This window comes from Hyla sarda, chromosome 8 (assembly GCF_029499605.1).
Source record: "Hyla sarda isolate aHylSar1 chromosome 8, aHylSar1.hap1, whole genome shotgun sequence".
NCBI classification, from domain to species: domain Eukaryota; kingdom Metazoa; phylum Chordata; class Amphibia; order Anura; family Hylidae; genus Hyla; species Hyla sarda.
Window position 1 is genome coordinate 227,850,671 of NC_079196.1, and position 14,216 is coordinate 227,864,886.

Consider the following 14,216-nt stretch of genomic DNA (forward strand, 5'->3'; position numbering starts at 1 on the left):
GTAGACATGTAGACATAAGTAGCAGCCCCCATTTAAACAGCAGCACCCCCCCCCCCCTTTAGACAGCAGCAGGCCCCCCCTTTAGACAGCAGCAGGGCCCCCCTTTAGACAGCAGCAGGGCCCCCCCTTTAGACAGTAGCAGTCCCCCCCTTTAGACAGCAGCAGCCCCCCCATTAGACAGCAGCAGCCCCCCCATTAGACAGCAGCAGAGCCCCCCCCCCCTATTAGACAGCAGCAGGGCCACCCCTATTAGACAGCAGCAGGGCCCCCCTTTAGACAGTAGCAGGGCCCCCCTTTAGACAGCAACAGGGCCACCCCCTTTAGACAGCAGCAGGCCCCCCCTTTAGACAGCAACAGGGACACCCCCTTCAGACATCAGCAGCCCCCCCCCCTTTAGACAGCATCAGCCCCCCCCATTAGACAGCAGCAGCCCCCCTTTAGACAGCAGAAGCCCCCCCTTTAGACAGTAGCAGCCCCCCCCCAATTAGACAGCAGCAGGCCCCCCCCTATTAGACAGCAGCAGGGCCACCCCCTTTAGACAGCAGCAGCCCCCCCCCCTTTAGATAGCAGCAGGGCCCCCCTATTACACAGCGGCAGGGCCACCCCCTTTAGACAGCAGCAGCCCCCCCTTTAGACAGCAGCAGCTCCCACCCCCTTTAGACAGCAGCAGCCCCCCCCCCCTTTAGACAGCAGCAGCCCCCACCCCCTTTAGACAGCAGCAGGGCCCACCGTTTAGACAGCAGCAGGGCCACCCCCTTTAGACAGCAGCTGGGCCACCCCCTTTAGACAGCAGCAGCACCACCCCCCCCCCCCCCGCGTTTAGACATTAGTAGCAGCCCCCTCCTTGCAGGCAGATCACCTCCTCGGGTCGGGTGCTGCCGCTCTGCTGCCCCGTTCTCCCGTCCTCCGGTCCGCATCATGGTGTCCTATGAAGGAGCATGTTACATACACGTCACTCTGCTTCCTGCGTAGCGTTACGCTGGGCGCAGGGGAGGAGGCGGAGTGACGTGTGTGTCACATGCTCCTCCATGGAACACTATGATGCGGACGGAAGAACGGGGCAGCAGAGTGGCACCAGGTATCGGGCATGATATCGGGGACATTAAACGAGTCCCCGATACCATGAAAATGGCTAGTATCAGCCCCGATACCGATACCAGTATGGGTATAAGGACATCCCCAGTTATCATTATAAGATTCTGCAGTGCTAGATACTCAATGTGACTCCCCTCTCACTTAATTCTTCCTGGTGAAGTGATCGGCTAAAACTATCGATTCCCATAATAGTGTTTCCAACCCAAAACATTCTATACAGATGTCCACTGACCCTCAGCCTGTACCACGTTCTGGGGACCTTCTTACCTTCATCATAGTTGATGCTTCTGTCAGAGGAAGGAAATCATGATGAACATGTCGGATGGAATCTCTGCACACCAAGCAGCACAATGTTTTGTCATCTAGGCAAAAAAGCGAAATCCTTTCCTTGTGCTCTTTACACTCCAGATCCTTTGCTTTGTCTTCCTCCTGTCCTTGCCTTTCCTCCTGTCCTTGCCTTTCCTCCTGTCCTTGCCTTTCCTCCTGTCCTTGCCTTTCCTCCTGTCCTTGCCTTTCCTCCTGTCCTTGCCTTTCCTCCTGTCCTTTCTTCTGTCCTTGCTTTTCCTCCCGATTTACTGGAAGGTTCATCCTCTTTATCAGTTTGGCCAGGACCACGTTGTGAACATAGCCATCCTTAGGACATTTCTTCTGGCATGTGGGGCATGATGTGTCCTCTTGATTTGTTGACCTCTTCTGCAGGCATTCGTGACAGAAATTATGTTCACATGTCTGTAGGACAACCGGATCTCTGTAGATTTTGTGACACAGGCCACAGGTGAGTTGGTCTGAGATGTCACGAGGAGCCGCCATCATTTGACCTACAACTTCTTGATTTTCTGATTCTTTAACCTTTTCTACAAACTTACATAATGCTCTGTTGGGGAAATACATGTCGACTGGGCATATCTGCTGGCAGATGGGACATGTTTTATCCTGGCCTTCCATGTCTCCAGATTTTTGTTGCCCTTGTAGGCAACCACGGCAGAAGTTGTGGCCACATGACTGCAGAACAACTGGATCCTTGAACATCTGGTGACAGAGCGGACAGGTGAGGTCGTCCATGATGTTTCCTGTGTTCCGACTGGCCATGGTGGACTGAAGTATTGCTCGGTGAAGTCTTGAAGGAGACAAAACAACCAAGACCTAGAAAATTGGTTTCAGTTTTGATCAGATTGGATACTCCCTTGTGCAGGAATGAGACTCAACCAGTTAATTTAAAAATAGTGCAGAACAACTGAAAATACCAATGTTATACTTGACTATGTAAGCAAAGTACAAAAGAGATTGAGAAAAAAACAGATCAACATGAAAAAGAGAAGAAAAACAACAGAGAAACAATGGCATGGAAAATCCAGAAGGTCCGAGCAGCTCATAAAATCTGGTTCCTGCACAGTTTTACTTCACTAGATGTGACAGGTGAGTTAAGAGACTAAAACTAAAGTTAGTAGTAGTCACAGATTTTGTCCAATAAAATAAATAGATTATTAAAGGGGTGCTCTGGGAAGTTAATAAAAATAAAAATGCTCCAAAGCCATCACAATACCTCCCAATAACTCCCTGAAGTCAGCGCAGCTTTATGTAATGGCTGCCAGCCAATTACTTTCACTATCTGTGTGCATGCTGTGTTGTTCTAAACACACTGTACATGTCGTTTCTTTCAGACTATCCTTTCCTCCAGCAATAAATCATGCTATGCTCTGAATGGCAGCAATCAGTGATTAAATCTACAGCAGGCAAAGAGCAGTGTTATGTGCTGAGGAGACTGGGCTTTTTTTCTCCTGGCAAGATCATCACACAGGGAGGGAAGGGGGAGGGGAGGTGTTACTGTGAAGACAGAAATCACGTGGTGTTTGTCTTCCAGGAGGGTGGGGGCTAGGTCACACTGAGGGCTTTGCACAAAGACAAGCGGCATCTGAATATGACATCTTTCTCTCACTCCCTGCCTGTAAGTGACAGCTGAAAGAGGGAAACTGCTCTATATAGCTAATGGGTGATATTTAGACAAATAAATAGGTTGGTGAGAGGGAAAGGATGGGCTATAGGTTTAGTTCCCCGGAGTACTCCTTTAAGGTATCACTTTAAATTACTTCTATTAAAAAATCTTAATCCTTTCAGTACTTATTAGCTGCTGAATACTACAGAGGAAATTATTTTCTTTTTGGAACACAGTGCTGTCTGCTGACATCATGACCACAGTGCTCTCTGCTGACACCTCTGTCCATTTTAAGAACTGTCCAGAGTAGGAGAAAATCCCCATAGAAAACATATGCTGCTCTGGACTGTTCCTAAAATGGACAGAGATGTCAGCAGAGAGCACTGTGCTCGTGATGTCAGCAGAGAGCTCTGTGTTCCAAAAAGAAAATAATTTCCTCTGTAGTATTCAGCAGCTAATAAGTACTGGAAGGATTAAGATTTTTTTAATAGAATTTACAAATCTGTTTAACTTTCTGGCACTAGTTGATTAAAAAAATTAAAGAATTCCACCGGAGTACCCCTTTAACTAAAGATTCCTATACCCGTAAGAAAAAGAAGAAGAAAAAAAACATGCAAAAATTTATTAATTTGGTCACATTGTCTTTAAATAAGTGAAAAAACAATTATCAAAAGGTGGCAAGTACCACAGATATGGTACCATTAAAAACAACAGCTTGTACCGCAAAAAACAAGCCCCCACACAAAAAACCTCTGTAAATTAGGTATTGCTGTAACCGAAACTTCCTGCAGAATAAAGTAATCATGCCACTTATACTGTACGGGGGACATCGTGAATAAAAAAAAAAGACATTTACTATTTTTCATCTCTCATGCGCAAAAAAAAGTTGAAAAAGTATATACATTTTTCTTTGTAACGCAAAATGTGACCAATAAAATCTGCAGTTTGGCCTGCAAAAAACAAGTCCTCACACAACTTGAAAAAAAAAAAGTTATGGCAACAAGAGGATTTTTACAGGGTTATCCCAAGATTACAATTCATGGCCCATCCATGGGATAGATAATTGGTGATCAGTGGGGATTCAACCACCGTGACCCCGGCCGATAAAAAATAGGATTTTTTTTTTTCCTTTTTAAGGGCTAATTCAAATTTAGTCATGAATTTATGAAGGTTAAAAGCACACTACTCCTTCCTTGAGTGGTGCGGATTCTTATGCTTTGGCACCTTAAAACCCAAAATGGTGCTTGAAAAACAACCTAATAGGAAGAAATCCATGTGGTGCTCCTTTAATTGAGCCCTGTGTGTGAGTTAAAGGGGTACTCCGCTGCTGAGAGTTTGGAACAAACTGTTCAGAACGCTGGAACGCTGGAGCCGGTGTCGGGAGCTCGTGATGTCACAAGCCCTGCCCCCTCATAATGTCACGCCCAGCCCCCTCAATGCAAGTCTATGGGAGGGGGCGTGACGGCTGTCACGCCCCCTCCCATAGACTTGCATTGAGGGGGTGGGACGTGATGTCAGGAGGAGGCGGAGCTATGAAGTCACAAGCTCCCGACGCCGTCTCAAGCGGAGTACCCCTTTAAGTAGCACACCAGGTCCACACATGAGATATTTTTAAAAACTACAGGACTGGAGTTCTAAATATCTAATTTCATTTTCATGTTAATACCTGCTGCGTAAAAGAAATAAAATTTATTAAAATTGAAAACTGCTTTAATTCTTGTGAACCACCTAAAGGGTTAACAACATACTTAAATCTTGTTTTTAATTCTTTGAGGGGTGCAGATTTTTTAAATGAGGTGCTTCATGGGGTTCTAGAATACAGGCCTCTTAAATCCACTTTTATAGTGAACTGGTCCCTTAAAAAAAAATTATAATAATTATAATAAAATAAAATCAGTTTTGGAAATTTTCATAAAGATTTTAAACGTTACTGCCGAACTTCTAAGCCCTCTAATATCCTAAAAAATTTTATGGGCGTTTACTAAATGATGGCAGCCTAAATTAGACATATTGTAATTGTGTTTTTTTTTATTAACTAATTTATGCGGCATGACTGGATTTCTAAAAAGAGGAGAATTTGAGTTTCCAAAAAATGCTAATTTTGTTCCAAATTTTCACAAAAGCAGTGATCCCAAAATGATTGCTGAAGCCATTAACCTACATTTTTCATTAACATAAATCACAATGTTTCACGAAAGGTTTAGGTCCAATTTGAAAAATGGGTCTTTATCCTGAAGGCCAAATTGGCTGCATCCATAATGGGTTAATCATTTATAATTGAGTAGTGCAATTTTAAAGGGGTACTCCGCTGCTGAGCGTTTGGAACAAACTGTTCCGAACCCTGGAGCCGGCGCCGGAAGCTTGTGACGTCATAGCCCCGCCCCCTCATAACATCACGCCCCATCCCCTCAATGCAAGTCTATGGGAGGGGGCGTGACTGCCCCCTCCCAGTAGCACACAAGTTTTAAGTAAACTAAGTTACATTTATCTTTAACCTCTTAAAGGGAATCTGTTAGCTCTATATCGTGCTCAAGGCTGCCGACACGGGCAGATAACTGATGAGGAGATAAAACAAGCACTACCTGCCTCTTAGCTGATGGCATTTTGCAAAGTAAAAAAGTCATAGAGGTTGTGCTGAGCTGCAGCATACACACCTCCTCTCTCCCAAACCCAAGCATGCTGGGCAGGGAAGGGTGGGGGAGGGAGGAGGCATGCATGCTGCAGCTCAGCCAGGCATCTGCGACTCTTCAGCTTAGAAGAAAAACATGATTTTTAAACTTCGCTTAAACAGCCATCAGCTAAGAGACAGGCATTGTTCTTTTATTATCATCCTATCTGTTATATGCCCATGTCTGCAGCTCAGAGCATGATATAAAGCTGACGGATTCCCCTTAAAGACCAGGACAATTATCGTTTTTGCATTTTATTTTTATTTGTGCCTTCAAACAACCATATCCCTTTTATTTTTCCATCAACAGTGTCATATCAGAGATGATTTTTTGTAGGACCAATTTTACTTTGTAATGACACCCTTCATTTTTCCATAAAATATACAGTGAAAGTTAAAAAAAATTTACATTTGTTAAGTGAAATTAAAAACAAACAGCAATATTGCTAATTTGGAGAAGGTTTCTTTTTAAAGGGGTTCTCCAGCATAAGGTGATTTTAGTACGTACCTGCCAGACAGTAATGGGCATGCTTAGGAAGGGCTAAACGGCTATGTTGTGAGATTACCATAATGCTGTGGCTAGCTTTTTGTGAACTAGCTATTTCCTGTTGGAGTTTGTTCCCTTATACTACAAATCCCATCATTCCTTGTTTGAAAGTGTGAGGTGACTTTTCTCCCTCCCACTGATCAGCCACCCCACCCATTGAAACACACCCGTCATCTCTTCAAGGCAATAGACCAGTGTTTTCTGACCAGGGGGCCTCCAGCTGTTGCAATAACAGCATGATCGTCCTCCCACCCAGCGCTTGCTCCACCCTTTGAAGCAGACAGGCTTCCTTTAAACACATGACTAGTGATGTAATGTCTTGGGCCACACAGCAACCTTGGAAAACCTGAGGCAACACTCATTTTATATGCTGTTAAAAATAAACATTGGGGCAAAAATCACAGAAGAAGAATTGCAAGAAAACCATCACACACAGGTACAGACACTATATTATGAACGACACTAACTTTACAGCCCCTGTAGTATAGTCACATAAAATAAATCCCAGAATACCCCTTTAAACTGTTCATTTTGTTATAAAACTGACATCAGGTCAGTACAATTATATGGATACCCAATTTACATTTTTTTTTTTAATGTTTGACTTTTTGAAACATTTAAATACTTGACTGACATATTCTAACCCTTGTAATGTGTAGTTTTATCAGCAAGAAGGAGTCCAGTGAGGTCGGAAGATCCAAGACTTTGGGGGAGATTTATCAAAATCTGTGCAGAGGAAAAGTTGCCCAGTTGCCCATAACAACCAATGAGATCACTTCTTTCATTTTGCTGAGGCCTTGTCAAAAATATAAGAAGCGATCTGATTGGTTGCTATGGGCCACAGAACAACTTTTCCCCTGGACGGGTTTTGATAAATCTCCCTCCTTTATTACCAAACAGAAAGTACATGTACACGGTCATAATTAACCTTTAACTTGTTGGGGACCAAGGGCGTACCTGTATGCCCTGGTCCTGTTACTAGGGTTTGAAGCGCGCTCACAAGCTGAGCACGACTCAAACCCCATGGGTCCTGACTGCTTTCAGCAGCCAGGACCCAGGGTTAATACCGGGCACCACTGATTGGCCCGATGCCTGGCATTAACCTCTTATTTGATATGTGGTCATGGTGTGGTGGTAATATGTGATCATGGTGTGGTGGTAATATGTGATCATGGTGCGGTGGTATTATGTGATCATGGTGCGGTGGTATTATGTGATCATGGTGTGGTGGTAATATGTGATCATGGTGTGGTGGTATTATGTGATCATGGTGTGGTGGTATTATGTGATCATGGTGTGGTGGTATTATGTGATCATGGTGTGGTGGTATTATGTGATCATGGTGTGGTGGTAATATGTGATCATGGTGTGGTCGTAATATGTGATCATGGTGTGGTGGTAATATGTGATCATGGTGTGGTAGTAATATGTGATCATGGTGTGGTGGTATTATGTGCTCATGGTGTGGTTGTAATATGTGATCATGGTGTGGTGGTATTATGTGATCATGGTGTGGTGGTAATATGTGATCATGGTGTGGTGGTAATATGTGATCATGGTGTAGTGTAAATATGTGAACATGGTGTGGTGGTATTATGTGATCATTGTGTGGTGGTATTATGTGATCATGGTGTGGTGGTATTATGTGATCATTGTGTGGTGGTATTATGTGATCATGGTGTGGTTGTAATATGTGATCATGGTGTGGTGGTATTATGTGATCATGGTGTGGTGGTAATATGTGATCATGGTGTGGTGGTAATATGTGATCATGGTGTGGTGGTATTATGTGATCATGGTGTGGTGGTAATATGTGATCATGGTGTGGTGGTATTATGTGATCATGGTGGGGTGGTATTATGTGATCATGGTGTGGTGGTATTATGTGATCATGGTGTGGTGGTATTATGTGATCATGGTGTGGTGGTATTATGTGATCATGGTGTGGTGGTATTATGTGATCATGGTGTGCTGGTATTATGTGATCATGGTGTGGTGGTATTATGTGATCATGGTGTGGTGGTATTATGTGATCATGGTGTGGTGGTAATATGTGATCATGGTGTGGTGGTATTATGTGATCATGGTGCGGTGGTAATATGTGATCATGGTGTGGTGGTAATATGTGATCATGGTGCGGTGGTATTATGTGATCATGGTGCGGTGGTATTATGTGATCATGGTGCGGTGGTAATATGTGATCATGGTGCGGTGGTATTATTTGATCATGGTGTGGTGGTATTATGTGATCATGGTGTGGTGGTAATATGTGATCATGGTGCGGTGGTATTATTTGATCATGGTGCGGTGGTAATATGTGATCATGGTGTGGTGGTAATATGCGATCATGGTGCGGTGGTAATATGTGGTCATGGTGTGGTGGTAATATGTGATCATGGTGTGGTGGTATTATGTGATCATGGTGTGGTGGTATTATGTGATCATGGTGTGGTGGTATTATTTGATCATGGTGTGGTGGTATTATTTGATCATGGTGTGGTGGTAATATGTGATCATGGTGTGGTGGTATTATTTGATCATGGTGTGGTGGTATTATGTGATCATGGTGTGGTGGTATTATTTGATCATGGTGTGGTGGTATTATTTGATCATGGTGTGGTGGTAATATGTGATCATGGTGTGGTGGTATTATTTGATCATGGTGTGGTGGTATTATGTGATCATGGTGTGGTGGTATTATTTGATCATGGTGTGGTGGTATTATTTGATCATGGTGCGGTGGTATTATTTGATCATGGTGTGGTGGTATTATGTGATCATTGTGTGGTGGTATTATGTGATCATGGTGCGGTGGTAATATGTGATCATGGTGGGGTGGTATTATGTGATCATGGTGCGGTGGTATTATGTGATCATGGTGTGGTGGTAATATGTGATCATGGTGTGGTGGTAATATGTGATCATGGTGTGGTGGTAATATGTGATCATGGTGTGGTGGTAATATGTGATCATGGTGCGGTGGTATTATTTGATCATGGTGTGGTGGTATTATTTGATCATGGTGTGGTGGTAATATGTGATCATGGTGTGGTGGTATTATTTGATCATGGTGCGGTGGTAATATGTGATCATGGTGCGGTGGTATTATTTGATCATGGTGTGGTGGTATTATGTGATCATGGTGTGGTGGTATTATGTGATCATGGTGTGGTGGTAATATGTGATCATGGTGCGGTGGTATTATTTGATCATGGTGTGGTGGTATTATGTGATCATGGTGTGGTGGTAATATGTGATCATGGTGCGGTGGTATTATTTGATCATGGTGTGGTGGTAATATGTGATCATGGTGTGGTGGTAATATGCGATCATGGTGCGGTGGTATTATTTGATCATGGTGTGGTGGTATTATTTGATCATGGTGTGGTGGTAATATGTGATCATGGTGTGGTGGTATTATTTGATCATGGTGTGGTGGTATTATTTGATCATGGTGTGGTGGTATTATGTGATCATGGTGTGGTGGTATTATTTGATCATGGTGTGGTGGTAATATGTGATCATGGTGCGGTGGTATTATTTGATCATGGTGTGGTGGTATTATGTGATCATGGTGTGGTGGTATTATGTGATCATGGTGGGGTGGTATTATGTGATCATGGTGTGGTGGTAATATGTGATCATGGTGTGGTGGTAATATGTGATCATGGTGTGGTGGTAATATGTGATCATGGTGTGGTGGTAATATGTGATCATGGTGCGGTGGTAATATGTGATCATGGTGTGGTGGTATTATTTGATCATGGTGTGGTGGTAATATGTGATCATCGTGTGGTGGTAATATGTGATCATGGTGTGGTGGTAAAGTTCAGAGCATTGGATAGGGGATAAAGTTCAGAGCATTACAGATGTCCTTTAACCCCTTAAAGGGGTACTCCGGTGCTTACACATCTTATCCCCTATCCAAAGCAGCTGGGGACCCCCGTGATCTTGCACGCGGCACCCCGTTTGTAATCAGTCCCCGGAGCGTGTTCGCTCCGGGTCTGATTACGGTTGACCGCAGGGCCAGCGGCATGTGACGTCACACCCCCGCCCCTGTGTGACGTCACGCTCCATCCCTCAATGCAAGCCAATGGGAGGGGGCTTGATAGCTGCGGTCGACCGTAATCAGACCCGGAGCGAACAAGCTCCGGGGACTGATTACAAACGGGGTGCCGCGTGCATGATCACGGGCGTCCTCAGCTGACTCCCGTGATCAGGCATAAGATGTGTAAGCACCGGAGTACCCCTTTAAGGGTACATGTACAGGATCTGCTGCATATTTTTGCTTCATATTTTGTGCAGCTAATTTTGCAACCCATGGGTAGTAAAATCAGCTGCAGAAAATATACAGCAGATCCTGTACGTGTGAACGTACCCTAAGGGCTCATTCACACGGACGGATCCGCAACGTATTTTATGCTGCGGATCCACCGGCAATGGACCCTACAGTAATCAGCCGCTATGAGCAGACACGCTGCGATGTGCGAGTCGCCGCATTCATGCGCAGTATACTTGCACACATCTCTGCTGCTCCCCCTGCTCCCTGATCTAGGCCGCGGCGACTCGAACATTGAAGCATGTCTGCTCGTAGCGGTGGATTGCCGCTATGAGCAGTTACAGATGGAGGCAGCACTGTAGGGTCCATTGTCGGAGGATCAGCACCGTAAAATACACTGCGGATCCATCCGTGTGAATGAGCCCTAAGGACGCAAGGCAAACATGTACGCACAGTGCCTGCTCCCACCGTGTTGTATAAATCATTAGCTGGAACCCTCGGCTAATGCCAGACATCACCAATCAGGCTGATGTCCGACATTAACCCTTCATGACAGTGTCTAAAAGTGTTAAAACACGTGCTAGTCAGTTAGGGAAACTGATTGGGACCACAGCGACAAAATCGCAGAGTCCCAATCAGCTGAGAGGAAGGCTGTAGGGTCCCTACCTGGCGTCAGATAGGCAGCCTGTATAAACAGAAAACCAATAACACTGATCAATGCGGTGCTATAGTACAGCATTGTTCAGTGTTTGTAAACAAAAGGTGACATGTGACAGTTCCTTAAAGGGACAAAAAATGCTGAGAAAACTTTAATATAGGACTCGGAGCTTTTGAATTTTTTTTCCTCCTCATCTTCTAAAAATCATAACGCTTTCAATTTTCCACCTACAGAACTATATGAGGGTTTGTTTTTTGCGCCACCAATTTTGCTTTGGAATGACATCAATCATTTGTCCAGAATTGCTGAGTTTTGGTCACTTCATATACCTTCATATATAAAAATGTATAAAAAAAAAAAAAAGATCCAAAAAGTCCAATCTGAACAAGAATGGTACCGATAAAAACTACAGATCATGAGCCCTCATCCATCCCCATAAAAATAAGAGTTATAGGGGTAAGAGGATGATTTGAAACATACACATTTTCCTACAAAAATCTATAATTTTGTAAAAGTAGTAAAATAATACAAAACCTACATAATGTGGGTATCGTTGTAATCATTTCGTATTATTATCATAAAGATAACGGCCCAGATTTATCAACCCGTGTGAGAGAAAAAATAAAGTCATTTTACCACAGCGACCAATCACAGCTCAGCTAACGAGCACTGGTCAAATTAAAGCTGAGCTGTGATTGGTCGCTGTGGGAAAATCACTTCATTTTATTTCTCTCGCACAATGGAAAGAAAATTGTGAGCGGCTCACACCACTAAAAAATGATATACCGAGGTAGCCTGTGCTGCACGTACCCGTCGGGCCAAAAAATAGCAAAACAGTCCTCCCGGTATATAATTCTAAAAATACACCGGATATGACCAGTTCACAATATAAATGTTTAATTACTAACAATATAAATAAAAATAAAATGGTGTTCTGACAGGGCCCTTGCCAGAAACACACATTAGACCATATATATATAAAATACACAATAAAATGTACAAGTATAAAATATAAAATGAAATGCTAGCTGTGACCACATATGCAGAGTATTAAAGGGGTACTCCGCCCCTAGACATCTTATCCCCTATCCAAAGGATAGGGGATAAGATGTCAGATTGCGGGGGTCCTGCTGCTGGGGACCCCCGGGATCTCGGCCGCAGCACCCACCTCAATGGCTTCCGGCAACGCTGGAGGCTTCAGATCCCGACCACGCGAGCTGAAGAGCTTGACGTCACGCCCCGCCCCTCAATGCAAGTCTATGGGAGGGGGCGTGACGGCCGTCACGCCCCCTCCCATAGACTTGCATTGAGGGGCGGGGCGTGACATCACACAGGGGCGGAGTCATGACGTCACGCTCTTTCACTCGCGTGGTCGGGAACTGAAGCCTCCAGCGTTGTCGGAAGCCGTTGAGGTGGGTGCTGCGGCCGAGATCCCGGGGGTCCCCAGCAGCGAGACCCCCGCGATCTGACATCTTATGCCCTATCCTTTGGATAGGGGATAAGATGTCTAGGGGCGGAGTACCCCTTTAATAGCCACCTGTAGGTAGATATGTAGCAAATAGTATCATAATATAGTAAATGTCTCTCAGTAGTAACAGATGGTAGTTAGTAGATAGATATAATAGATGTTCTTTATTAGCAGTATTTCAAAATAGAAATCCGCTGTGAGGTCCACAGTGTATTAGATTATGGAAAAGTAAGTTCACCGGTGCGCTGCACAACTCACCACCCATAGATCAGCGAGGTAATCTCCGCATATGAAGGTCGCGCGAGATTACATCGCTTCATACGCGCGACCTTCATATGCGGCGATTACATCGCTATCACTATATGTATCTACAGTGATCCCTCAACATACGATGGTGATCCGTTCCAAATGGACCATCGTTTGTTGAAACCATCGTATGTTGAGGGATCCGCGCAATGTAAAGTATAGGACAGTGGTCTACAGCCTGCGGACCTCCAGATGTTGCAAAACTACAACAACCAGCATGCCCGGACAGCCAACGGCTGTCCGGGCATGCTGGGAGTTGTAGTTTTGCAACATCTGGAAGTCCGCAGGTTGAAGACCACTGGTATTGGAGATTATACTCACGTGTCCCCGCCACTCCGGACCGTCACCGCTCGTCACCGCTGCCCTGGATGTCGCCTTCCATCGCTGTCGCCGCGTCCCCGGGGTGTCCCCGACGCTCCGGACGTCTCTGCTTCCCCTGGATCGTCGCTCTCACGTCGGCGACGTGATGACGACGATGGAGAACGCCAGCGATGCAGGGAATCCCGAAGAGGACGCGCCGGAGCCCCGAGGACAGGTAGGAGACCGTCACCGGAGCTCACGGGGCAGAGTAAACCTACAGGTGGCTATTAATACTCTGCATACGTGGTCACAGCTAGTATTTCATTTTATATTTTATACTTGTACATTTTATTGTGTATTTTATATATATATATGGTCTAATGTGTGTTTCTGGCAAGGGCGCTGTCAGAACACCATTTTATTTTTATTTATATAGTTAGTAACTAAACATTTCTATTGTCAACTGGTCATATCCGGTGTATTTTTAGAATTATATACCTTGTGGACTGTTTCACTATTTCTACTTTTCTCTCACACAGTTTGATAAATCTGGGACAATGTGTAATTTTTGGGTAGTAACAAACCCCTCCAAAAATTTGCAAACTGTGCTGTTTTTAACCCCTTAAGGACCAAGGACGTACCGGTACGTCCTTGGTCCTGCTCTTCTGATATAACGCGGGGTTACACAGTAACCCCGCGTCATATCATGGCGGGCCCGGCGTCATAGTGAAGCCGGGACCCGCCTCTAATAGCGCGCAGCGCCGATCGCGGCGCCGCGCGCTATTAACCCTTTAGCCGCGCGCTCAAAGCTGAGCCGCGCGGCTAAAAGTGAAAGTGAAAGTTCCCGGCTAGCTCAGTCGGGCTGTTCGGAATAGCCGCGGCTAATCGTGGCATCCCGAACAGCTGACAGGACAGCGGGAAGGCCCCTACCTGCCTCCTCGCTGTCCGATCGCCGAATGACT

At 44.9% G+C, this 14,216-nt stretch overlaps 2 protein-coding genes across 8 annotated transcripts in view; one reads left to right on the plus strand and one right to left on the minus strand.

Moving 5' to 3' along the window:
- LOC130283978 (zinc-binding protein A33-like) overlaps nt 1–14,216 on the plus strand; it is a 112,673-nt gene that overhangs the window by 57,993 nt on the left and 40,464 nt on the right. The gene's annotated exons all lie outside the window — the stretch shown is intronic.
- The window catches only part of LOC130283980 (zinc-binding protein A33-like), a 34,770-nt gene that overhangs the window by 15,336 nt on the left and 5,218 nt on the right, over nt 1–14,216 (minus strand). For 2 of the 3 annotated variants that reach the window (XR_008846895.1, XM_056533825.1), the window contains exon 2: nt 1,363–2,238. The exons of the other annotated variant lie outside the window; for it this stretch is intronic. Coding sequence is in view for 1 of the 2 variants with exons in the window: in XM_056533825.1 (XP_056389800.1) it covers nt 1,363–2,238 (876 nt within the window). In the remaining variant the exon portion in view is untranslated. The remainder of the gene's footprint in view (nt 1–1,362; nt 2,239–14,216) is intronic. 3 annotated transcript variants of the gene reach the window in all.